Source organism: Lynx canadensis, chromosome F1, assembly GCF_007474595.2.
Source record: "Lynx canadensis isolate LIC74 chromosome F1, mLynCan4.pri.v2, whole genome shotgun sequence".
Classification (NCBI taxonomy): Eukaryota; Metazoa; Chordata; class Mammalia; order Carnivora; family Felidae; genus Lynx; species Lynx canadensis.
In genome coordinates, this window is record NC_044319.2 from 33148800 (window position 1) to 33175907 (window position 27108).

A 27108-nucleotide genomic window follows, 5' to 3' on the forward strand; every position below is an offset into this window, starting at 1 on the left:
TTTTGGGACAGACAGAGACAGAGCATGAATGGGGGAGGGGCAGAGAGAGAGGGAGACACAGAATTGGAAACAGGCTCCAGGCTCTGAGCCATCAGCCCAGAGCCCGACGCGGGGCTCGAACTCACGGACCGCGAGATCGTGACCTGGCTGAAGTCGGACGCTTAACCGACTGCGCCACCCAGGCGCCCCTAGATTTTTATTCTTAATGCCTGTTTAAATCCCAGATCATTTCTCATTGCCTACATGAACCTGGATTCTGCATATTGGATTTACTTGATCAGTATTCCTGGAATCTGATACTTCTATGATCTGCCCTCCCTACTCATCTCCATTCCATTCTATTCCATTATATTCCATTCTCCAACTAGGACCCTTTGCTCCACAGATGGGTTTCTCATAGCCCGAGTCCATTCTCATTGTGGTTGCCTCACTTTTGCTCATAATCTTCCTACCTGAAATGCGGTTGTCTTTCTCCTCTGTCTTCCTTCCTTCAGTTCATGTACTCGGAGAAGCCACCAGCACACCCTGATCTCTCTTTTCTGTGAATTTCAGCTGCCTTTGTGGCTCATTCTGCACGGGTTGGCACTGCACTGTGTACTGTTCTCTACAGCTCTCTCATTGTTCCCTGTGGGCTAGCCCTGTCTCTGTGGAAGACCAGATCTTTGTACCTTTCATGGTGCTAATGTATAATAGGGGCTTAATCAATACCAGTTAGATTGACCTGAAAGTCAGTATTGAGACAGAGATTACAAAATGATCAGACTCTCTTGGGATGTCATTTTAGGCACAGTAGCTTGTCCTTGGCTCAGAGCCTTGGGGTCAAAATTGCCCAAGACCTGGCAACTTGGCTTATTTCCTTCCACTCTGTCTTCCTCACCTTTCACTTCCACTCCCCACATAGTGTCTGACATTGCAGGGATTGGCTTATTCTGGGGCACTCCTCCAGCCTGCTCCTGGGGCCTCAGGGTCTTGGCAAATCAACACTGATGAGCAGACCCTTGGTAGACATTTTGCTTTAGTCCCTCATGGCCTCTGGCCAAGCAGAGTCACTATCTGCTGGGCCATGCAGGATGTGCTGGGAGCAACACCCTACTGCCCACATACCATGTCTGAATCGCACTGCTCTACTTTGTAAGGTTGAATCAGCGCAGGGAATTTTTCTCAAGCTCAAATCCCAGCTAGACTTAACAGAATAGGGTTCTGGAGTCAAACAGACTTGGGTTCATTCAAGACCTGTCTTCTCTTACCAGGGTCTGACCTTGGACAAGTGACCTAACTTCTCTAGTCTCCATTTCCTCATCTGTAAAGTGGGGTTGATGATAACACCTATGAAATGAGATGTGATAAAGACTGGATGAGCTAGAGAACTGGAAAAGGCTTAGCAGTCTGGCACAAATGAAGCAATCAATACATGTCATTGATTCAGTCATTACTCTGTTGTCTTTGCCCCCTGCTTGTGTCAGCAATTCTTGTAGTCCTTTATCCCAGCCCAGGTCATTCACATTCTCTAGGTGACATATAGTCAGCAATAAGATCCAAAAACACTTGTTGAAGGGGCGCCTGGGTGGCTCAGTTGGTTAAGTTTCTGACTATTTGGTTTGGGGCACCTGGATGGCTCATTCCGTTAAGCATCTGACTTAGGCTCAGGTCATGATCTTGTGGTTCATGAGTTCAAGCTCCACGTGGGTCTCTGGGCTGACAGCTCAGAGCCTGGAGCCTGCTTTGGATTCTGTGTCTCCCTCTCTCTCTCTCTGCCCCACCCCCCCAAAAAAATAAATTAACATTTGAGGAAAAAAAAACCAAAAACATTTGTTGAAGCCAGCCATGTATCCATTACTGTGTTAAGTATAGTTATAGAAAGCAAAATACAACATTGTTTAAAAATATATATATTTGAGAGAGAGAGCAAAGGGCAGGGGCAGAGAAAGAGGGAGAGAGTGTGGAGCCTGATGCTGGGCTCGATCTCACGATCATGACCGAGCTGATATTAAGAGTCAAGACACTTAACCAACTGAGCCACCCAGGTACCCCAGAATACAACATTGCTTTTGCCCTCATGAAGCTCATAGTCAAGTAGAAGACTCAGACATTAAATAAATTATTACAATATCCTAGGATAAGCACAATAATAGAAATATACACCAGGGAAACAAATAGAGTAGAATGGGTACTATATTGATTCAGTTTGGGGAGGAAGTTGTCAAAGAAGGCCCAAGAGTGGATGATGCCTGAGCAGCTGAAGGTATTAAAGGATGGATGATGTTCATCAGTGACTCTGGGAGTGGGGGCTCAGGGTTGGGGGAGGACTGGAATGAAAGAGGGCTGCATATAGAAAGGGTAGGATGTATGAAAATACATTTTGGGGTCCAAGAGAAGTTAAGCAAAATTGGTGTCAGAACATAAAGGATGGGTTTTGGGAAATGGCAGGAAATGAGGAGGAGGTAGTAGGCACAGAAACCATAATGAACAATTATGCATATGGTCACCTACATATGTGATGTCTAGTAACTAATGACCACTCCCATCTTCTAGAAATACATTCTCCTTGGCTTCCATGTCATATTCTTCTAATTTTCCTCCTATTCTATTCTGGACACTCTTTAGTTCTTTTTCTCACTTTTGCCTTTTATACAACGTCTATACGACCTCTTTTTCTCACTTTTGCCTTTTATACAACCTCTATACGACCTCTTTTTCTCGCTTTTGCACTTCTCAGGACTCAGTCTTGGAACCTCTTTTTAAACTCTACACATTCTCGGGGCGCCTGGGTGGCGCAGTCGGTTAAGCGTCCGACTTCAGCCAGGTCACCATCTCGCGGTCCGGGAGTTCGAGCCCCACGTCAGGCTCTGGGCTGACGGCTCAGAGCCTGGAGCCTGCTTCCGATTCTGTGTCTCCCTCTCTCTCTGCCCCTCCCCCGTTCATGCTCTGTCTCTCTTTGTCCCAAAAACAAATAAACATTGAAAAAAAAAATTTTAAACTCTACACATTCTCTTCAAGTGATTTAGATTCCTTGCAAGGCTTCCATTATTGCTCTGTAAAGATGACGTATACATCTGAGCCCTAGACCTCTGTATCTTCCTGCCTAGTCTACATCTTGACTTGGATATCTTGCAGGTATCGAACTTTTCATATCTGAAGCCAAAGTTGATATTTCCACCTCCAAAATTTGCACCACCATCTTTCCTGGTCAAGGCTTCACAATCTATCTGGTAGCCCAGGTTGTAAGCCTGGGAGTCATCCTTTTCTCCTCTCTCTCTGTCACCTCTCATACATGATCATCAAGACTTGTTATTCTGGGGCACCTGGGTGGCTCAGTCATTAAGCATCTGACTTCAGCTCAGGTCATGATCTCATGAGTTCACTTGGTGAGTTCGAGTTTCACATCAGGTGAGCACAAGCCCCACTTTGGGTAAGCACAAGCCTGATTTCGGGTGAGCTCCAGCCCCACTTTGGGTAAAAACACGAACCTTAAGCCCTGGGTGAGCCCCACTTCTCTATCTCTCTGTCTCTCTCTTTCTCTCCACACCCTCCCTCCCTCTCTCTCTCTGCCCCTTGCTCACTTGCCCCCCCTAAAAAAAAAAAGAGTTATCATTCTGCCTCTTAAATACCTCTTGACTTTGTTTTCTATCCCCCTTGCCACCCTCCTAGTCTAAACCCTCATCATCTTACCTGCACTATTGCTGTGATCTCATAACTGGTCTCTCTGCATTGGGTCTTGACCTATCCAATCCAGTCTAAGCCAGTCCAGTCCAATCCAATCCAATCCAATCCAATCCAATCCAATCCAATCCAGTATAATCTTAAAAAAAAAAAGCAAACTTATCATGTCATTCTTCTTTTTAGAACCCTTCGATGGCTCCCCATCTTGCCCTTTGCATAATGCCCTGGATTCTTAGCATGGTGTATAAGTTCACTCATGACTTTGTCCTTGCCTTTTTTTCCAGTTTCATTGTATATCCCTCAACCCTTACTTTCTAGGTGCTAGCCCCACTGGTCTGTTCCTTCATAACTTCAGATCCTTCCTCATGTTGTTCTCTCCACCTGGAACACTGTCCTCATTTCCCATGATCTGGTGAACATTTACTCATCCTTCAAGTGTCACTGTCCTCTCACTGTCTCAGAGAAGCCTTCCCTGCTGCTCGGATGAGGGAAGCACCCTGTGCTGCATGGTTCCCACAGCCATTTCACTTTCCTTCTCATGACCGTTGTCTGTTTCTATTGCAAGACTGTCAGCTCTATGAAGGTGGCAACTATCTCTGTCTTGTTCAGTACACTGTTCTCAGGGCTAGCACAATGCGAAGTCCACTGAGTTATTTAATCATAGCTATCAATTTATCTTATATTGAATTGGTTATCCTGCTGGCAATCAGAGAAATTGATGGATTTCAGACAGCAGCACAATACAACAAGTTTGGCATTTTAAGTAGATCACTATTGGAGTGAAGAATACATGAGTGGAGCAAGATGAGAGGCAGCGAGTGGGATATTTTTAGAGTAATTCAGGTAGTCATGGACTAGGCTGAGATAAAGGTAATGTGGATAGAGGGAGACAGATTTGATTGATGAATTGTAGGTAAAGCTGGAAGACTTAGTGCTGTAGAAGAGAAAAGGAGTTAGAGGTGACTCCCAGGTTTGGAGAGAAAAGAAAGAAGAACACGTTTGAGGAGGAAGAGAATGAGTTCCATTTTGGTTATAATGAGTTTGGGCTGTTTGTGAGACATGCAAGCAAAGATGGTCATTAAGTGGTTGTATATGAATCATGAATCTGGAGCTCTGGAGAGAGATTGGGTTGGGAGTTGAAGATTTGAGAGGTTTCAGTGAGTTGAGAGTGGCTGAGATCTTGGAAATGGGGAAATACCCCATGAGAGAACAGAGACAAGAGAGAAAGGATGGGAATATGGGGACTGTGGAGATATTGTTTGCCTTGGGCTAGGGGTGAAGCAGAGCAATAGGTCTTATTCCTAAATCAGCTTATGGAGTAGTTGTTCTAAGAGTATGTATCACCAAATCTGCTTTTCTCCCTTCACATCCAGACTCTAGACCAGGAGCCCTCTTGGAATAAAGGACTCATTTCTTTATTTCTTTATTATTTTTAAGTTAAAATTCAAGTTAGTTAATACACAATGTAGTCTTGGCTTCAGGAGTAGAACCCAGTGATTCATCTCTTACATATGACACCCAGTGCTCATCCCGAAAATTCCCTCCTTAATGCCCATCAACCATTTAACCCATCCCCCCCACCCACCACCCCTCCAGCAACCTCAGTTATTCTCTGTATTTAAGAGTCTCTTGTGGTTTGCCTCCCTCATTGTTTTTATCTTATTTTTCCTTCTCTTCCCTTATGTTCATCTGTTGAGTTTCTCAAATTCCACATGTGAATGAAATCATATGATATCTGTCTTTCTCTGACTGACTTGTTTTGCTTAGCATAATACCCTCCAGTTCCATCCACGTTGTTGCAAATGGCAAGATTTCCTTCTTTTTCATCGCCGACTAGTACTGGTAGAATCACATCTTCTTTATCCATTCGTCAGTCAATGGACAGGTCTGTCAGAGTGGCTAAAATTAGCAATTCAGGAAACAACAGATGTTGGCAATGATGCAGAGAAAGGGGAACACTTTTGCACTATTGGTGGGATTGCAAACTGGTACAGACACTCTGGAAAACAATATGGAGGTTTTTCAAAAAACTAAAACTAGAACTACCGTATGACTTAGCAAAGGACTCATTTCTAATGTGGTAGACAGAATTTTAAGATGGCCTCTGATGTACAAGCCCTTTAAAACCCCCAGCATTTGTGAATAGGATGGGATAGTGCCCCCATGATTAAGTTATATTATTGGACAGATGATTTAATAAAATTAAAAATTCTGGTGTACCTGAGTGGCTCAGTTGGTTAAGTGTCCAAATCTTGATCTCAGCTTTGGTCTTGATCTCAGGATTGTGAGTTCATGCCCATGTTGGGCCCTACGATGGGCATGAAGCCTACTTAAAAAAAAAAAATCAGTTCATCAGTCACCTGAATTGCATTTCAAGCATTCAACAACCACAAGTAGCTAGTGGCTACCATATTGGACAGCACAGGTATAGAACATTTCCATCACTGCAGAAAGGTCTATAGACGCAGAGCACTGGGTCTCAATCTATGGAACGGTAGGAAATCATCTGGGAAGTAGTTCTCAATTCTGGCTACAGATGCTGTCTGAATTCTTTGTTCCTCTCTATAACTAAAATTGTTTATTAACAGTTGTCTACAATCACTATATCTATTTCATCAACCATTCACTCTTTTGCCCATGTCCATCTGGCTTCCATTACCACCACCCCACCAAAATCCAATGGGATATTTATTGAATGAACTGGGTTTTATCATTCAACAGATAATAACTATTTCTTCCTTTTAGAAACACCTTTTCTCTTTGCTTCAGGGACACTGCACTCTCCTTTTCTTCATTGTTCCACCTTAGTTTCTTCTTCCCAGATTTCCTTCATTACATCTTTCTTTTCTATCAGTCAGTGGCTCTTAATCTTGAACATGCATTAGAATCACTGGGGAGCTTTTAACATTTCTGAAGACCAGGCTAGATCAATTAAATAAAAAATCTTGCCAAGTAGGACCCAAAGATCAGTAATGTTTAAAGGTCTAAAGGTGATTCCAATGTGTAGCCAAGGTTGTGAATTACTCTCTTAATGCTGGGGGTTTTTCCAGTGTCCTACCATGATTCCTCTTCTCCATCTACAGTATTTCCCTAGGTCAGTGGTTCTCAGCCCTGGCTCCACTTTAGAATCATCCTGGGAGTTTTTAAAAGCCATCATTGCCTGGGAGGTCCCCAAGGTGGATCCACCTTAATTCCTGTGGGTGACTCTAGTATCTCCTATGGCTTAAACAAGACTTGAGAGGTCCTAAGTCTGAAAAGATTGAGCTTTCCACCCTGCCCATGTAAATAAAAATAATAGCATTAAATTTTAAAATATATATTGGGGATTTACATACAGCCTTCTAATTTTGCACAAGATGTTTACTTCCATATCTTAAAAAAAATTTAAATATAAAAATTTGTAAAAAAAATGTTGGTACCTCTACTTTGCTGGCACCTTAAATACACATTTAACCTCCCTTTGGAAGTCCAGCCCTAAATCTCATCCCAAAGGTTGCCTCCTTGGAGAGACTCCTCTTATCCATCCCTTCTAAAGTGGCACTCCCAATATCCTGAGATCCATATCTACTGTATCATCCCATTAAAATAATATTTCACAAAAATTGTGAAATTTGTAATTGTCAGATTTAGTCTTTGGTTTACTTGTTTATTGTTTACCTCTTGTCTGTCTTTTTTGCGGCTATCTTGTTTGTCCTCATCTAGCACAATGCCTGGTACAAAATAAGTGTTCAGTAAATATGAACAGAATGAATGAATGAATGAATGAATGAATGAATGCTGATGTATGGCAAGTAGCAGTGAGTAGATTAATACCAAGGCATGTAGGCCACCTTGGGTTGTTACCCGTAAAAGTCTGTCTTCATGGGGTGGGATGGGAGAATTGAGTCCGTGAAAAGGGAGGACCCTGACTGGTTACACGGAGGGAGGCCCTTGGCTCCAGTAACCTGGTCAAGGCTTAGAGCAGTAGGAACATGCCATGATGTTGGGTGAATTCTGGGGCTGATGAAAACTAGTATTTATTTTTAGGTTGTAGTTTCCCGGTGTCACTTCCAAATTTTCAGTACAGTTTCTTAAACTCAGCAGCTATGTGTTTTGTTCTTTGGGGAATGGAGGAAGGATTGTGTCTTTGGGTCTGAGGTCAAAATAGGCCAGAGAGATGGTTAAAAGAAAGCTGTGAGTATTTGAGGACAAATGGCAACTAGAATGAACTTGTATTATCTGCTAGTATTTCCTTAGAACTGTCAGCATTATGGTTTTTTTGATAGTAGAAGAAAGGGTGATTTGGATGGCTAAAGAAGTTGAGATCACTGTTGTTACATAATTAATAAATTATTTGGTAATTATGTGTTTAGCATCTGTGTCCCATGAGACAGCAGTCTCCCTCCAGACAGTGATTCTGTCTATTTACTACTGGTCACTGGGTGCCTTGCTTGGTGGATGCTCAGTAAATATTTGTTTTGTGAATGAATGGTTCTGGATGTTTTTGTGTTTCTGGGTTAAAAGTCAGAAGAGTCTGCTGACATGTGATGAGGAGAGCCGGAAGAAAAGCCCAGGCTCTGAGGATGAGGAGCTGATAGAAGCTGGGGGTGGAGGGGTGTTATGTACACAGTCTGATTTGCTGGGAGGGTTCACATCCAAGTCCAGGCCACCAGAACAGCTGGAGGGATAACAGGACACTGTTGGCCCTAGTTAATGAACTTCGAGAGACAACTATTCTGAGACCCTGTTGGGTTGTGGGAAGGGGTTTTTTAGTGTCTTAGGCTTGGTGCTCATTGGCCCAGGGTTGGAATGGGCCTACAAGTACCAATGGAATACATTATCTTTGGCAGCACAAGGACAGGTAGGGGCTGACAGACCTTAGGCTACGTATGTTCCCTGATTCTCTGAGAGTAACAAAGAATTCTTAAAACATGTTGAGGAGTTCTTGTGTTCTAAGAACCTCTCTCCACTTGTGCCCTTTCCTCCCTTGGACCCACATTTATTCCTTTCATTGCCTCTAACTATTCTAAAAGCTGGGTCTTATATGCCTTGAGTGGCCTGGGTCCATAGCCTGAGCACAGAAGTATTTCAGTTCCCCAAACCAAAAATACTGCCATTTTGATTCCTGGCCTTTCTCTCCCCAAGTACCAACCATGGTAGATGGAATAGGAAGCCTAACTTTGAGAACCTGTTGATCAGCAGATTGGCTCATCATGAATTTTCTCGGGTTCTAGTTCTTAGGAGAAAAAATATTTACTTTTCTCTCTATGTTGTCCTGAAAGGGAATTATGTGTCAATATTCATGACAGCATATTTTTCAACTTTTTGTTAGGTTTTCCCTTGCCCTATGGATCCATACTAATAAATCAATATCTGTTTTTGAGCACCTACTATGTACAAACACTGGGCTACGCACTCATTAGGGGATAAAAAGAATGGCCAAGGGTCATTCCTGTCCTCAAAGAGTTTACAATCAAGATTTGGGGACAAATCACAAAATAACTAAAATTTGAATAGGTGTTAATATGTAAATTTGGTGTAGAAGGGATTTACAAACAGAACAGTGCTGATTGTTGCTTGAATTGTAGAAGTAAGGTCTGCTGCTGGGACTTGGGAAGGATTTACAAAGAATAGCTGAGAAGTCATCACTGACCCAGGAACCTGATCCAACTCTTGGATTTAGAATTTATCCAAGTACACAAGAGATGGAGATGGCCAGGCAGACAGGCGGAGCTGAATGAATTGAGTCTAAATATGGTCAAGGGAATGGAATGGCTGGATCAGAGCACTTGTGTGAAGGTTGCTGTTTGAGATAAGGTCAAATGTGCAGCTTTTTCAGCAGCACCTGAGAGTCTGGCTGTGGACTTGGTATTTTAATCTGGAGATGATGGAAAGCGTACAGGTCAAAGTGCATACCAAATCCAGCTCAGCAGATGGAGCGCTAGGCGAGTGCTAATAAGATGAAATGTACACTGGAAAAAGTGCAAAGGCATGTGTGTGTGTCTATGTGTGTATGTGTATGTGCATGTACCTCTGAAGAAGGGCAAAAGTTCAACGTGTAGGCCATGGTTTTAACAGTATTTGATTTGAGACAAGATAGAGATGTTAATGTGTCTATAAGCTCAATATGGGTCCTTGGTGTGATTTGGCTGAGAAAAGAGCCTCCTGTACTTCAGGCTCCAACAGCAGGAGTAGAGTTGCCAGAACAAAAGTTGTACTGGAATGCTGTTTTCTTTCCCTAGGTCCTTGAAGACAACTGCTTTGATAAGATGTCTAATATTCATACAGGAGCTTCGCGAGCTCTTCCCTGGGGGAGAGTCTTATTCTCATGTGCTATTCCATTCAGGTTTTTCTAGGACTCAGAGCCAACTTCACTTTCTCGAACCATCGCACATCTTCATGTGGAGTTTACTGAGCCACCTGATGTGACATGTTCAAAACCTGTCTGGGAGAAGAAGTATCGATGTACAACCAGGTGAGCAAGCATTTGTCTGAGGCAAAAGAGTGTTCTCTGAGACATAGAATTTCTGGGGCTAAAACAAGGAGAATCCTGGAAAACTGCAGTGGTTAGTCACCCTACAACATACCAGAATCTTTTCCTTGAAGATTCGCCCCCAACCCCCGTGATTTTTCTCTCAGAAACTAGAGCAACCTGCCTGTCTCACAGATATTTATCCTCTATCTACATCTTGTAGAGATCTCACGGGCTATGTTTCTAAGGTTTTCCAAGGGGATACCACTGGTGATGCTTTAGGTTTTGCAAATCTAAAATATTCACCAGGCCATTTTTTCCTATCACTTTCCTTGAGATGTTGTATTCCACAAACTATTCCATGTGACTTTTCCTTTTTGTCAAAAACAGATTCCCTTAATCTTGGGAGGACCAGATATACAATGGAAAGAATTTGGATTTTTGGAAACTCAAAGATACGCTGATGGATTCTGGTTTCACCATATACTAGTTGTGGTAGACAGTGCTGTTTGTTCACCACGCTGTATTGCATTTTCCTTTTCTGGGCACAGAGGAAGATCACTTAGGCGCCCTCTGAGCAGTTCTGGCCAATAAGTTGTAAGCCAAATGACGGTGTCACTTTAGAGCTGAAGCATGGAATATGGGAGAACTTCTCCACACTCCTCTATCCTTGCTGTCATGATCATTAAGGACATGTGTCCTTGTTGGTGTAGCTACAAGATGGCAGAAGTCCCTGAATGGCTATAGAACAGAGGACCTCTCCCCTCACCATTGTCTCCCATTTTACTTTGTACGAACAACAAATAAATGTTTGTTGTGTTATGCTGGTGAGGTTTTGTGGTTAGTTTATTACTGCAGCATAACCTGACTAAAATGCTAGTTCTGTGTCTTCATCACCTTGGGCTACCCAAATAATATACCATAGATTGGGTGGCTTAAGTAATAGACATTTATTTCTCACAGTTCTAGGAGGCTAGAAGGCCAAGATGATGGTGCTAGTAATCGGGTTCCTGATGAGAGCCAGCTTCCTGGCTTCAGACAGGTGTCCCCTTACTGTGTTCCCACACAGTGGAGGCAGAGCTCTGGTGTCGGCTCCTCTACTTATAAGGTCTCTAATCCCATTATGGGGACTGTACCCACATGACCTCATCTAAACCTAATTACCTTCCAAAGGCCCCATCTCCCAATACCATCACATTGAGGTTAAGGTTTCAACATATGAATCTGGCAGGGGGGGGGTGCAGACATATTCAGTCTCTAACACCTCATAAACTTTTCAAGCTACCTAATAATGCTGAGGCTATAAAAAAGGGAAATAATATCTCCTTTAAAGAGCCACCTTCTAGAGCTTCTGGGATACATAAGTGAGATACTGTAGACGTGGTGTTTAGAATGGTTCCTTATACATAGCAAAAGCAGAAAAATATTTTGTTCCCTTCTGTTCTTTCAGGGAAATACATAGCTATTTCTTTCTGGAGTAATACTTAACCAAAGGAGTAAATGCAACCTCTCATGTCCAGGGAAGCATACACAGAGTCTCCAGATGATGCAGGTTGTTTAGTTCTCTATTCTGTTGTTTGTTCTTGGTCTTTCACCTGGAGAGGTCTTTGATCAAGGGACTCATGCCCAGAGCATGCCGCCATGATGTCAGACATTAGACACCAGGACACCCGTGTTCACTTCTAAGCACCATATCTTAAGAAGATTGCTGACAGATGGAGGAACTTCTAGAGGAAGGTGTGCAGGTTAGGAAAAGTCTGGAAGCCATGAGTAAACCATCTACTACAAGTAAGTTTGCCAGATTCAGCAAATAAAAATATGAGAAGCCCAGTAAAATTAGAATTTCAGATAAATAATGGATCCTATTTTAGTATAAGTATGCCTCATGCAATCTTTGGGGTTCTACTTATACTGACAAGGTGTCCCTTGTTTATCTAAGATACAAATTTAACTGGGACCTCTGTATTTTATCTGGCAGTGCTAGCTACAAGGATCGTTGGGGACAGTGCACACACATCAGATCGAGAGATGCAACATCACAGTTAGGCATCCAAATGTGTGATTATACTTGAGCACTGGGAGCTGCTGGGTATGCAAATTTCTGAGTGAGCAGTGGGGAAGTTCAGAATTAGGTATGTTATTCTGGGAGAATTGCATGGGAAAGGCAAAGTTGGGTGAGGGTAGGAATTTTAGTTATCCTCACTTCCTCTTTCCCCTCAAAATATAGATAAACCAGAACTGACTCTTTCTTTCTTTTGATTTGCCCTGAGACATACAAGCAGGAAGATAAGGTGCTGGTAGTTACTTGTTACATTTTCTGCCCTCCCTCTCTTTTTGTCTGTTCTTCCTTACACGTTTATTAGCACATACATTTATTGAGGAACTATGCTAAGGGCTTTCTTGACATAAGAACTCTAACAGCCCCAAGAAGCAATCTTTCTTAAGAAAGGGAAGCCATATCTTACAAAATCTACAATGATTTAGAAAATTTGTAGCGAACTCCTGGGCGGTCCCTGGGTATAGTGGTTCAGGGCAGAGGAGGGAGCAAAGAAAGATGGATTAATAGTTTGTAGATGAACAAAAATTACTGTCTTCACCCTGACGCTTTTTACTTTATGTTTACTGATGATTCTAATAAAATATGCTCATTATGGAAGATGAAGGCATGCAGAGAAATAGAAACAGACAGGAAGGGGAGCCTGGGTGGCTCAGTTGGTTAAGCATCCCAATCTTGATTTCTGCTCAGGTTGTTATCTCACAGTTGTGAGACTGAACCCCGTGTCTGGCTCTGCACTAGGTGTGGAGTCCGCTTGGGGTTCTCTCTCTCCCTCTCTCTCTGCCCCTCCCCTGCTGGTTCCTCCCTCGCTCACACTCATTCTCTCTGAAAGAAAGAAAGAAAGGAAGGAAGAAAGGCACCTGTGTGGCCCCAGTTAAGCGTTCGACTTTGGCTCAGGTCATGATCTCACGGTTCGTGAGTTTGAGCCCTGTGTCAGGCTCTGTGCTGACACCTTGGAGCCTGGAGACTACTTCAGATTCTTCGTCTCCCTCTCTCTCTGCTCCTTCTCCATTTGCACTCTGTGACTCTCTCTCAAAAATAAACATTAAAAAATTTTTTAAAGAAAGAAAGAGACAGGAAATATTAACATGGCTATTTCCTCCGTGTCTTCTCTCTGAATATTAGTTTTCTTTCGAGTTAAGTAGATTTTATGTATGTTTATTTTCTAATTCTCCACCCCCCCCCCCGCCCCACTTAACAGTATCCCATCAACTTTTCCCTCTTTATCAGTATTAAATCTCTTATCAGTATTTTAGATCAGAAGGGAGTCAGTTTTGACTCACATTTTCAGGGGAAGGAATGAGATTGGATAAAGACTCATCACCCTTCTCTGCCGGGATATTGCCCAGGCTTTGATCTGTGTAAAACAAAGGCCCCAGGAGAAGAAAGTGCCTTTTATCTATCGCCCTCAGATTTGCTAGGCAGCTGCCCTGAGTTAAGAACAAAACATCTGCCCAGACCAGCTTTGACTCCTATCTTTATCAGGTGTTGGACTCTGGTTTTGCTAAATCTTGATGGCCATAAAACAGTAAGTCTGTTTATCCTTACACTTGTTCCTCTGCCCTCTATCCTCTGTTTGTAAACACTCCCTGCCCTCTACCCTCTGTCCTTCCCTGTGCAGGAATGCTGGGAGCATTGCCCTGCTCTCGGGAGCTTAGCTCGTTGGCCCCCGGAGTGTCCCCTCATCCCTTCTGGTCCAAGTCATGGCTTCTGAGGACTTTGCAGCCCCTAAGGAACAGAGTGGAATGCACAAAGCACAGATTTTCGGGTTGGGCCCTGGGGCTTCCGTGGATGGCCTGCTGCCCGGTAAGTGAGCTATGAAATATCTGGATGGAATTGATATTTGCATTTTGATAAGAACAACTGCAGATTCTGCTTATCATAGGCCTTGACGCCTGCATGTGATGTGCACGTGAGCACAGACATCTTTTATAGAGGACGCACCTAGCCAGGCCACAAGTTTGCATTGTTTCCTTTAAACTTTATAAGGATCCATGAGGCAGATGGCTAATATTCCCATTGTAGGCAAGCCGTTTTGGTTGTGCAAAAGCACACAGCTGGGGGTGCAGAGTCAAGACCTTCACCTTCACCTCGCTTACCTTGAGGTCCGGGCTTTAACTGCTGTCCACCCTGAGAGCAGAACATTCTGGAGCTGGAGAGGGCTTTAGGGGAGATTCAGAAACATTGAATGCCCCAGCCACTCTGCAAGCCAATTAAATTTGGGGGTGGGGCCTGGCTTAAGTCTGTGATTTTGTAAGTCTTGCAAGTAGTTCTGAGGGACAGCCTGGATTGAGAACCAGTAAAATCCAACACCTGTATTCTCAAATGATGAAAATGAGACCCAGCGAGGGGCTTGCCCTAGTTTACACTTTAGTTGAGTAGCAGAGCTGGAGCTAGGACCAGGATTTCCGAGATGCTCCAGTCCATACGTGGACCCTATGCGGCCACAAGCACTGCAAGGAGGTGCTGATTAAAAGCCTTTAGTTGGGGCTAATTCCAGATGTGAAGCCAGATACACCGATGCCCCCCTCCCCCCTCAAACCTCGAAGTGCTCACTTCCCCATACTCCGGCAACAAACGCCAGTTTGAACATTTGGATGTTCAGTTTGTCGGCCTACTGGCCCTTTCTGGGATTGTATTTAGAAGTTTGAAGTCCTGTTTGGCAGCCCTCTGCTAGTTCGGGGAGCAGATCTCCTGAGGCAAATGCCGACAGTCCCCCTCCATGTCTTCCCCAAATGCTGCTGACCTGCCGCGTGGCTGCACGTTGCCCCCTTCAGGCATCTGTCTCTCTCCTCTCCGGCTGGGCCATGGCCACATGGGGAGCTCCACATGGCATCTCTGTGGCCAAAGGTCACAGAGGTTGGGTGTAGATCTCGAAAACCTAATACCCTGCGGACAGTGACTGGACAGCAGAGGTAGAGGCGGTTGGGGTGGAGAATGCTTGGTCATGAGCTGGCTTGTCTGCTGGAGGAAGGTCAGGAACCCACAGTACAGGTGGTAGAAATGCCAACATATTCTTCCCTCTTCTCTGGGAAGCCAGCCAACAATGGGCCAGGCATAGGCCAGCTTTCTACTCTAGCAAGCTGCAGGCTACACTGAGCTGTACCCCTCAGGAGGGAAGGGTGGAGCATTTGGGGGTGTACCCTGGGAGATAGAAGGAGCTGAGGTGACCCAGAGCCTGACCTCAGGGGAGGGGATTCCCCCTTCCTGTGGCGAGGCAGAAGTTGTGTCATCCTGTCACATACACTGTGTTTAGGTCACTGTGATGTGTTTCCGGCTACTTTCTCTCTCTTTCCATTCCTTATAGGGTACTCACGTCCTCAGTCAGAACAGCTCCCTGTCAGCATGGTGGGGAAACCCTACCAGTATGTGCCTGAGCCTCTGAGATGGGGAATTTGGATGCCAGCCCCTTCCTCATCTCTGCCCACACAAGAGAGCCTGTCAACGTGGAAAACAAACAGGAAGGCACTTAATGGTGTCTGTTCTGGATGTTCCTACAGCATCATTGCCTCCCCAGGAGCCCCCAGCTAACACCAGTCCTCCGCTGGAACCAAGTTCCTGAAAGTGTGCCTCATTTTCTTCATCTGCATAGGAAGGATGATTAAGTGCCATCCTCTACAGAGATGTAGTGAGTATTAAATGAGTTAATACATACAAAGGGTGTAGAACAGTGCTTCCTGAGCACTTGGTAAAATGTTAGCTGTAGTTATTTTAAGTTGACTGCCTGATTTCTCCTGGACCTCAGACCCAAGCTAATGTGTGCCATTGTCCTTTGGGCAGACATTCAGGCTGAGGAGGTGAGGGTAGGGGAGAGAGAAGGGCACGAAATAGAGTCAGCCCCTGACAGGCATCCCAGGCCCCTGTTCTGCTGGCCTCTGTCTGAGGCTGGGTTCTTGCCTGTGCTCAGTAACATAATAAACTGTCTCTCTCTGGTTTTGGGGGAGGCGCACGGAAGAGTGACCAATGTCTGGGCCACTGAGCTATGGTGCAGGTGTGAAGGGCCACGCCAGCTTGAGTCATGTGGCGAATCCCCAGGGCTGTTCCTGGAGCCTACCCTGTCCCACAGACGAAGACTCAACCATGACTCACCATATTCAGGTGGTGCCTGGGCCTTAGTCACCTGGGGCCTCTTCTACCGACACCTGTGATCCGGCATTCACAGCCTACACCAGGCTCTCTTATCCACCTTAAACTCCTCTCCTTTCTTCTCTCCTTCCCTCTCCTTGCTCCCTATCCCTTGATCTCTCATGGATCAGATCTTGGCTGATCTCCCTGACAATTTGGATGGGTTGAGCCTGACAGATGGATAATGGAGACTGGAGATTCTAATGCCACCCCCACACCCTGTCAGAGACATTGCCAGGAATGACTGATAAGCACACAGGATGCTGCCTACATCAACATGGTGACATTTATGTAATCTGGGGGTAGGTGCCTCCAGAAAGACCCCCCTCTCTGCAGTTGACTGCCACAGGAATTTCCACTATAAGCCGTCCATTCCGGTCACTAGAGGCCCAGACTGTCCCCTCTGAGAACGCAAATACACCCACAGTGCATGGGGACTCCTTAAACTATATCCCTTATTTACACTTCGGTGTGAACCTGTTCGTTACACAAAGAGTGAGCACTTGCTAGGTGCCAAGCACTATTTCAAGGCACTTGGAAAACAGTAGTGAACAAAAGGGACAAAAATCTCTGCCTTCTTGAACATGTCAGTCTGGTGGAAGGAGTCAGAAAATAAACGTGATTAATAGGTAAGCTATATAGTTGGTGGAAAGCTGGTAAGTGTTGCACATCACAACCAGAAAGACCCAGCCCACCAATAATGTAGGATAGGTGGGGTTGGGAGTGCTGGGGGCTGGGGACAGGGATTGGGCAGGGAAATTGCTTGTCATTTTAAATAGGGCGGTCAGAGTCATTGAGAAAGTAACATTTGAACAAAGACTTGAAAGAGGTAGGCCAGTTAGCCTTGTAGACACCCAGGGGACAGTGTTCCACGGGGAGGAAGCACCCAGGCAAGGCAGCAGAGTCCTAGGACGGAAGCAGCCTGGTGGTTTGGAGGCACAGTTAGGAGGCCATGCCCCTGGGGTGAAAGGAGTGAAGGGCAGTATCAGTAGAGACAGAGGAATCATGGGGGTGTTTGGATCACGTAGGGCCTCGCAGATGTCTCTAAGGGCTTTGGCTTTGACCCTGATCATAATGGGGAGCTAGTGCAGGGTTCTGAACAGAAGAGGGTCGGTTCAGAAGAGAGTCTTCTAAAGACCAGTTGGGAGGAAGAAGAGGAAAGTTCGAGGATTTGCAGAAGTCTGAGGAAGAGAGGCTCAGGCCAAGAGGGTAGACGTGATTGGTTCTGTTTGCCTTTGGAAGGGGAGCTAACAGCATTTCCTGTTAGGATGATGTGGGTGCAAGAGACACCGGAGTCAAGGATAACTTGAGTAGCCATTTCCCTAAGCTCAAGTTCTAATGAGCCAGGGCTGGTGGGAGGGGTGTGTGGGGGGTGTTGGTGGGAGGGTGGTGGTGCTGAGGGCTCCAGAACGAGATGATGGGAAGCAGTTAGAGAGGGAAGAGTACACAGAGGGAGGCTGGGGCATTGTAGTGATGCCCCCACCTGCCCTTTAACCCTGGCCAGGTCCTAACCCAGCCTCTGGCTCTATTTTAGGCTTCTTGTCTCTGAACAAATTGGGTTCTGAAGTTCAAAGCCTGTGCCTGGGGCCCTGCCATCCTGAGGGTTCTAGATCCCCTTTGGAGAGTGCTCAGTATCCCTGAGGAGTGAGGCTGACAAGCCTACCCTGGGGGTCTGCAGAAACACTGTCCTGGATTTGGCCCAGAGTGTGGGGGGTGCCCAAACGGAGCAATTGCCATTTCCCTCTGTGAAGCGAAATCACTCCTGGGGCCTGCCCCAGCCTGTGAAGTCTGAAACACTAACGGCTTATTTACCCGGGCTCCTGGCCTCATAAGGGAGGAGAAGGAGGGGGATTTGAAGGGCCCCAGCCACTCAATGTGCGGCCCACCACACACCTGCCCCACCTCGTCTGACAGTCTGGGATTGCCACACCGGTTCCTTCTGCTGGTTAACTATTAACGAGTTCTTTGTCACATCCTCTTTCCTGGTGGTGGGCAAGGGATGGGGCAGTTCCAGGAGGGTGAAGACTTCCTGGAAGCTTAGAGTTCAGGGAGCTGGAGAAGTGGGGAGACACAGACCAGGCGGGTGGACTCTAAGCCCCAGGAGGTGGAGTGGGTGTCAGCAGTGACCTTTCTCTGCAGGATGTGATGGGGGTCTCTCTGTGTTCCTGTTGCAGAGGCTGGCCCATGTAGGGGAGCTGTTCGTACTGACTCTGGCTTGTTGAGTTAAACCAGATTTCACTGGAATTCTTACAGGGGTCAAGACACTAACATTTATTGGAGTGTTTGTTATGTGTGTAAATAACTTATTGCCCATTTGCTAATTATAGTACTTCCCATGCCCACCTAAGCTTACTGGACTAAATTAGAACCTAAGATTAGAAACGCCCGGTTTAATCCACAAAATTCTACATTTTCCCCTTAAGGGTTCTCCAACCAATTTCTTGGACTTACCCCTCAAACTGTAGAGAACTTCTTGCTTAGGAGACACTGACAGACTGGACTGGATAGTTAAAAGTCTCCTTTAAATAGAAACTTTGAGGCAGCGAGTGGTGTTCCAAGACAATGCCAGTTCAACAGTGCCAAGATATGGACTGGGTGACCTTCCAGATCTCTCTAGAAGCCCTCTCTGACCCTAACCTGGGGGATGAGTGTCCTCTGAGACCAGCCTTTCCATTTAGGTCTGTTACTGCCATTTACAGTGGCCCTCAGCCCAGGGGCCCTAAGGTAAGGGTGCACCCAGAATCCCACAAAGGAAGCTGTGTTCTCAGGCCTGGTGGGGGGAGGGGGCAGACAGGGGAAGTGGGTCTAGTTGTGGTTAACCTTTCCTTCCACCACTTGTGGTCAGGTCTGTTTTCTGGCCCTGCAGGCTGGCATTCCTGCCCTGGAAGGGTGGGGCCCCGAGACCAGCCCTTACTGAGCTGGGGGCAGTGACTCACAGGTAGTTACCTGTCCTGGGGCTCCCTGCCAACCTGCAGAGGGAGCCGGAGGGTAGGCATTTAGAGTTTATTCCTGTTTATTCCCCTTAAGCTTTCCTTGGGCTTTGACCCCTTCCTGATGAACCTAAAGGGTCTGCAAATTCCCCACAAAGTAGGGTTTTTCCACTTCCCCTCCCCCCTCCTTGGGAGGGGTCTGGTGCTTTCCAGGGTCCTGGATGTTTAGTTCTCCTCCCCTTGTAGCCCAGTGACAGGTCTGGGCAATAATACCCTGTATAACAGCCCTGACCTTTGTGTCCTCTGCTGGGTCTTCTGTCCAGGGTGGTCCAGGACACAAGAGGAAGCTGACCCCTATAGGCCTTGGGAAAGTGCCAAGTGTGGTGTCTATCACAATGTGAGTGCCGTTCCCTGCCCCCCTGGAGTCACTGACATTTGCCTGGTGCTTTCTGTTTGCAGTGGCTCCCTTCAACCACCCCCACCCAGGACACCCATGGGCAGCCAGGGACTGATGAGCTCGCTGTGAGGCCTCTGAGACCGACCCACTTGCCCAGTCCTGTCCTGGGGGGGTGGGGGTGCTGTGACGGCAGATGGGCGTGCCAGCCGCCAGATTCCTGAGGCCCGCCCTGCAGTGGGCTACGCCCAGCCAGGGAGTCTCCAGAGGTGAGGCCGTTCTTTAAAAACTGGGAGCCAGGAGAGGAGCCCCCACATTCAAGGGGTGCTCTCAGAGGCCATCTGGAGAAAGAAGAGCAAGCAGCACGGAGCAAGGTATGTTACCTGTCTTCACCTGCCTTCACCTGCCCGGTGAGGGCCAGACGCAGGGGGGAAGGGCTGTCTGTATCTCTGGGTGTCTGGGGCCTGGCTACAGGGCCTGATTCAGTCCTTCCTGGGAGCTCACCCAAGCAAGCAAGCTCACCTCCAAAGGCTAGGTTAAATGTCTGCCATTGTTTGGGCTGCTTTTTCACATCTGATAAGAGTCTCAGTGACATGATCGGGGCTGAGCACAAAGAGTAGTAGAAAGTGTGGGCTGGCCCAGCTAGAGCTCTTCCAAGGGCCACTCAGATGCCTAGTCGTGGAAGATTCTAGCCCGGGAGTGGAAGCACAGAGATAGCACTGGATGAAAAACCAAAAAACGGGTCTCCTCTTAGGCCATGATTAGCTGCGCAACATCAGGCCACCCATCTCCTCCTGGGGCCCCTGAATCTTCTAGGAGGGATTGGAAAACAATTTTGATGAATTGGGATGTATAATTTAAAGATTCCAGGAGCGTCCCCAGTTCCTCTGTGGCCATGCCTTGTCCTGCACGCACCCCCACCCCCGCCTCATTCTTCCACCCCAGCCAAGGGAGTTTGTGGCTGTCACTGGAGCAGGGCACACATCCAAACGAAGACAGAGTTGGGTACTGCCTGAGCTGCGGTGGGGCTTGCCTCAGCACGGTAGGCCTGCCTGTGCCCCGGAGGGACCCTTTGAGTATCCAGCCTCAGCCTCCAGAATCCCCATTCTGGGGACTCCCTCCTGCACAGCCCGGGCCAAAATGGGAGACATTTTGATTTGCTTTCAGTTCACGTGAAATCGTCATTCACTTTTTAAATTCTGCCAGGCTCCCCTTTCTTCCCATCACATCCCAGCTACCTGCTTAGCCCAGAATTGTGGCCACCACAGTCTCACCCTTAGGGTGGCCTGGGTAGTACTGGAGACCATGGCAGTGGCAGAGAGAGCTCGCTTCCAGGCCCTCAGTCACTTTGACCCACTCACCTTTGGGCCTGGATGTTGGGCCAAGCCCTGAGAAAGGCCAACTCTGTTTCTTGGAGTAGTAACAAGGCCTCTATAGCTCCTCTTCTGCAAAGGGCCCAGCCCTTTTCTGCTCCCCACGATTGTGTGGGCAGGGTAGGGCCAAGCCTCTTTCCCTTCCATCTCGGGGGGGGGGGGGGAAGACGAAGTCTGTAAGGTGATGGCATTTTCCCAGGTTATGCTGTGAGACACACGCCAGCTCAGACATGGGTTCAGGGCTCTGACATTTTCCAAGCTTTTGGCTACAAATGTACCTGCTGCTCGGAAGTATCCTAGGTCAAGACCCTAGGTAAAGGGGGCTAGTATGCCCCAGAGGTTTTATGGATTTTTTTAATCCAAGCTGCTTTGTTCTGTCCCAGGTGAGGTCCTCTGTGGGGATTCCCCTATTGGCTGAAAATGAGGCCACTCCTACTCCTGGGTTTTGGTAAGTATCCATTCCTGTCTTTCCAAGCCCCGTTATATAGCAGGGAGGTGACAGCCATGGGTAAGAGGATAGTTTACCAAAGTACGAACATTATCTGTCACCCTGTAGTCCTTGAGCTTGGAGCACTTGTCTACTGGGGCACCCATGAGGTTTCCCTGCTCATTTGGGCCTTTAGAGAAGATGAGAGGTTCCTAAGTGTCTTCTTATTTCTACCTGAGGGTGGCTCATGGTTTCCCAAGTGCCCTGCACAGCTAATTTCCTAGCCTTTCACTCTGGCTGGTTCCAGAGCCATCATGGCTTGATTTTACAGTGGTCTGTAACTGGGCACTCACTAAGTATGGCTGGGTCAACTTTGCAGATAAAGGAGTAGAAAGAATGCAGGCATCTCCTGGTGTTGCACAAATGGCCAGCAGCCAGCCCTGCTCTGGATGCTGACAGAGGCCAGGCTGCAAGTGAAGAGATTGAGGAGTATGTCCTGGTGGCTGAGCATGTGCCTGCAACTTGACTCTAACAGCCACATATGGATGCCACATTTCAGGATCATCCAGGGATTTTGGTTGCCAGTGTTTCCCCTCCTTTCCTTTTTAAGTTATGGGTTATGGAACATGAAATCAGGGTTTTGTTTTGTTTTGTTTTGTTTTGTTTTGTTTACCTAGCAGCATCAGGATTGCAATCCTCACCACCACCACCAAGTGGGAGCGTGCTAGTCTAGCTGATTTATGCTTCCCTGGGGGATACTGGGTGGCCTGGTGGACCCTCCTCTCTCTAGGCTGTATCTTAGCACCCTTGTGATTTCAGTCTTGCCCAGTTTCCTGTGTGCCCAGCAAGCCTGCTCCCGTGGGGCCTGCTATCCACCCGTTGGGGACCTGCTCATTGGGAGGACCCGGTTTCTCCATGCTTCATCCACCTGTGGACTGACCAAGCCTGAGACCTACTGCACCCAGTATGGCGAGGTAGGCCCTAACACCATGGCCTTCAGGGCTGGAAAAGGCAAGATTGGGCTGTGTGTGAGTCTGCCATTTGTTCACAGAATGCCTGGAATGTACTTGGTATAGCCCCAGCTTCATGCACTGTGGAGAATGCAAGAAACATATAAGGCCAGATCACTGCCTTGACAGAATTTTCTCCTTCATTGGGCAAGAGAAAATGTACTCAGAATTAGCAGGATGGCTCTTTTCTTCTTCTGCTTATAAAACTGAAATCTCTCCCCAGTCCTTGGGCATGGGCAGGACAGGTTTTCAAGTCTTGAGAACAGACAATGGGATGAGTATTGATCCTTTAGTATGTAGAGTTTAACATGTCTGTGGTGGATGAAGTCAAGGCTGATGGAGCATAGGTGGGGGGATGTGTGCACTGGGTTGTGTTCTTGCTGTGGGATGAGCTAAGTTGTGCCATGGTTACTCGTTTGCCACCATCTCTTTGGCCAGTGTTGGGATATGAGTGGACAGAGCTAGCGGGACAATACATGATTATAAGCTGGAGTTTACCTTCTGTGTTTTGCAACTATCATGTATGAAGAGCCAGCTTACCTCTCAGCCTCGTTGGTCCACTCAGACAAAGTGGGAAACATCCCAACTGCTGTTGGAGAACATAAATCAGCAGGATAGACCAAGAAGTGATGAGGCCAGAAAGGAGGTTTGGCAGCTCAGCTGATAAGTCAGAACACAAGCTGAACAAATCCAGAAACTCAAACGCTAGGACCTGTCAATTGACATTGCCTGATTAGGAAACTGAGTTTTTTAAAGAGCTTTTGTGTTTTTTTTTCTTCTACATGCCTGTGGACCTTTGTTGTAGGAACTTTGGCTTTCTTTTCTTTTTTAAGCCTTTTTTTTAATGTTTATTTATTTTTTGAGACAGAGACAGAATGCGAGTAGGGGTGGGGCAGACAGAGAGGGAGACACAAAATCTGAAGCAGGCTCTAGGCTCTGAGCTGTCAGCACAGAGCCTGACGCAGGGCTCGAACCCACGAACTGTGAGATCATGACCCGAGCCGAAGTTGGACGCTTAACCGACTGAGCCACCCAGGCGCTCGTCTTTTCTTTTCTCTTTAATAAGGTGGGGATCATTCTTGGTGCCTTATGTTTACCAATGTTGAAATCACTTAGCATTTTCTTGTTTCCCAGCTGCAAGTCTCATTTGGCCATCTTTCTGCCCCAAAGACAAAGATTTGGACAAAGGAGTGGGTGAGGAAGTGGTTTTCCTCGAATCTCTAGTCTTTTCAGAAAAAGAGAGAAAGAGAAAAACAGACAGAAGGGGAGTAAGAGAGATTGATTGCCATGAAAGAGACTTGGGTTCACAGAGAGCCTGTGGTGTCCTCTTTCCAGACTGTCCTTGTCCTTGGGATGATGGAGGTGGCATCTGATACCGCCTCTGGGCCTCCCTGGCCTTCTTGTCACCAGTGTTCTCTTGGCTACTTTTAATGACAGATGGTACTGGGTAGTGGCTTTGGAGGCACTGAACAGAGATGGCTGTGGTTTCTGCTGCTCACCCAGTTGGATATAGGAAACCCTGTTTGACAGTGTTGGGTAAGATGGCCAGCATAAGACAAGTACTCCCTGTGGGCCCAGATTACTCCATACGCATCAGGGGACCTGGAAATATTGAGCTTTCTAGACAACAGAATGGTTTTAGCCACCCCCTTCCTACACACCCTCAAAATCTCATGCTACTAGGGTATGTCTAAAAATTTCAGGGAGACTTCTGCTGACCTCCTTCCTCAGGATGGCCTGCCTTCTGGAAGGAGAAGCAAGGAGAAGTCAGAGCCCCTGTCCTAGCATGTCCCCTCAACCCCAGCCCTGTCTGGACAGCCTCTGTCCCCAAAGCCTTGGGCTTTTGGCTTCACCTTGGCCTGCCCTCTGCCTCTCTCAGATGCCCAGGGTGCCAACTCCCTTCCCTGCTCTTAAATAGCCCCCTGAGAGCAAAGTGGTGCTTGCAAAAGAGAAGTCTAGACTTTTGCAACCCTGGGGATGGATAAATATCAGCTATTTTGCCGCTGTGAAAGTTGAGAAGGATTGGCTTTTTTTTCTCCTTTTCTATAAGGGGGAATAAAGCCATGCAACCTCTTTTCAAGAGTAGAGGATAGGGCATCTTGAATGCAATGTGTAGTCCCAGGTCTGCCACTAACTTGTGGCAAGATATTACCCCTCTCCAAGACTTCCTTCCTCTTCCATGAGTGAGTGTTAGATGAAAGTGTCTGCAGGTTTGCTCCTGGCCCCAACTTTCTCTGGAAATGAGCTGACTGTTGAAAACCAGCTTCTCTCCCCCTACCTTCCACTCCTCCCTTATTTCATTTCTCATCCTCTCTCTTACCTGTCTCACCTCCTAGAGGCTGTTGGGTGGCAGCCATGAAGACATACACTAAAGACACACACTGGGTGCTGTGATGGCTGTGTGATGACAATTAGGAATCAGTGTTTTAACTCTGCTGAGTTCCAATTCCAGTTTTTAAGTTTAATTTATTCTATTATCAAATGGTATGTATAGCAGCTATAATTTATTAGGCACATATTATGTGTCCCAGACATCATAGTAAGAGGTTTATATAAACTATCTCAATCTATTTTCATGATACTTCATGTGGTGACACTTGTTATCTCTGTGAGCTATTGGGAGGGTCTGGGTGTGTGCTGGGACCCCAAATTTCTGATGGAAACACACAGGTGTCGGGTTTTCTGAGTACTTAGAGATGGGGGGTGTCCTGGCCAGCCCTGGCTGGAGATGAGACATGATGCAGAACCTCACTGCTAGTGCCCTCCCCTCCCCCTTCTCCCCCTCACCCCTTTCTACCAGCTCCTGCCCTGATATACACACCTGCCTTAAGTCGAAGCTTCTGGTTAGTGCCTCTGTTCTATTTCTGTGACATGGCGAGCCCTGAGCCAATTACAGCCTTACCCAGCACCTGCTGCTGCCCACTGATGTGGCACGAATGCAAGCTCTCATTGGAGATTTATGACTCTTGGACATTCTGCACTGCTCATTCCCCTGCTGTCCACCCCAGAGGGACTCAGTGGAATGGGAATTGCAGGAGCAGTGGGGACTCCTTCCAGTTCCAAAATTGTCTCTCCCAGCTCCTGGTCTCAGAGTGTAGCTCCTTTTTTGTGTGCCAGTCTTTGCCTGTTGGCATTCTACCTCCTCTCCCTGATTTGGTCTCAGTAGCTAAACCCCATCAGCCTCAAGAGCTTGCTTCTGAGATTTTGGGGTCCATATTGCATCCCTTGCAATGGACATAGGACTTGGTCAGCTTGGCCTTATGGCACCCCACCCCCATCTTTGCCCCTCTGGTCCTGACCTTTAACTATCTAAGCTTGGGCCCAGGCTGTTCTTTACCAGGATGGCCCTGTTTCCTCGCTCTCCTTCCTCTAGCTCCTAGCTAACCTCTGGATAAACTCACTGTTCCCTAAAGCTCCAAGAACATCTGTGTTGCCCCCTTATCCTTGTTTGCTTCTGTGCTCTCCCTGAGCGTCAGTTCCTCATTGGAAAAATGAGAGTAATGACAGCACCCACTGCAATGAGTTGTTGTGAGGACTGTACAAAGGAATGAGCAAAGTGACCATGGCTAGTGTCTGCAAGATGCTAAATGTTCCATCCCCTCTTCCCTTATACACCTGCCTACTGGCACCTGTGTCTGCGTGCAAAGGCTGCCTCATCTGTGAATCATACTCCTGAGCATTTCTTCCCTGATTAGGACACACACTCACATACTTATGGAAATCAACCCATCCTTGGGCCAGCCCACTCTGCTTCCAAGTGGCTGCTGCCAATCTGATTTGCAGTGGACTGTTGGAGACTCTGGAGACAATTATGGTCAATGAAGTCACCCTGACCAGTAGTGAGGACTCTCTGGTTCTGATCTTGGCTGTGACACTTAGATTAGGGATGGAACCTTACTAGCCCATGGGTTCCCTCTAGACCACCACTTCTCCATTTGCGAGATAAAGGAGTTGGGTTAGTTGGCCTTCATGTTTGCTTAGCTTTAGCATCTCTGCCTGCGTCTCAGAGATGGCTGGGCTGTGTGTGACCCTTTAGGTTCCTCATGGTCTCTCTCAGGCAAGTACTGGCAGGGGCTGAGCCATGCCATGTGATCATCTCTGGGCTGGTGCAGGCTCCCCAGAAACCAGTGGGTTTTGCCTGGAAGCTTCCCAGCCCTGATTTCTGCTTCTGACAATGTCTCCTCCAATGTTGTGTCTGCTCCCCTAAATGCTTATTTATCTCCCACTCCCTCCCTTTCTGGGGAAAACTTAATTACTCAGCTGCCTTAGTAACAGTTTTACATAATGCACACCTCAGGTTAATTAGCTGTGTAAACGAAATAGCTGTCATTTTGATCTCTTGGAAACAAGCTGAAGAGCAGTAGCCAGTTCACATCCCCTCCTCCCCAACACACACACACATACAGGCACACACTTGCATACATGCATGTAAGTGCACCCATACCCACATGCACAAACCCCAACAAACACTGACTTTCTTTGACAATTGTCTGTTTTCTTAACCTTTGGCATGGCTAATGTGTAGACAGAGGATATGTTCGTTTATATCCTGAGATCCTTATCCTGTGCCCACAGAAGACTTTGAGACTGTCTCTAACCAAAATGTCTGCCCTCCCGTTTCCCAGAAGCTCTCAGACATTCTGAAACTTCCAAAGCTCCTGCCATTGGGGATTCACTCTTTC

At 46.8% G+C, this 27108-nt stretch overlaps 1 protein-coding gene across 3 annotated transcripts in view; it reads left to right on the plus strand.

The window, feature by feature from the left end:
* LAMB3 (laminin subunit beta 3) overlaps window positions 1-27108 on the plus strand; it is a 62286-nt gene that overhangs the window by 4719 nt on the left and 30459 nt on the right. For all 3 annotated transcript variants that reach the window (XM_030303053.2, XM_030303052.2, XM_032591725.1), the window contains exons 2-7: window positions 9986-10114; window positions 13789-13973; window positions 15475-15795; window positions 19682-19990; window positions 21373-21437; window positions 22236-22390. In XM_030303053.2, the coding sequence (XP_030158913.1) occupies window positions 21410-21437; window positions 22236-22390 (183 nt within the window). In that variant the 5' untranslated portion in view covers window positions 9986-10114; window positions 13789-13973; window positions 15475-15795; window positions 19682-19990; window positions 21373-21409. The remainder of the gene's footprint in view (window positions 1-9985; window positions 10115-13788; window positions 13974-15474; window positions 15796-19681; window positions 19991-21372; window positions 21438-22235; window positions 22391-27108) is intronic.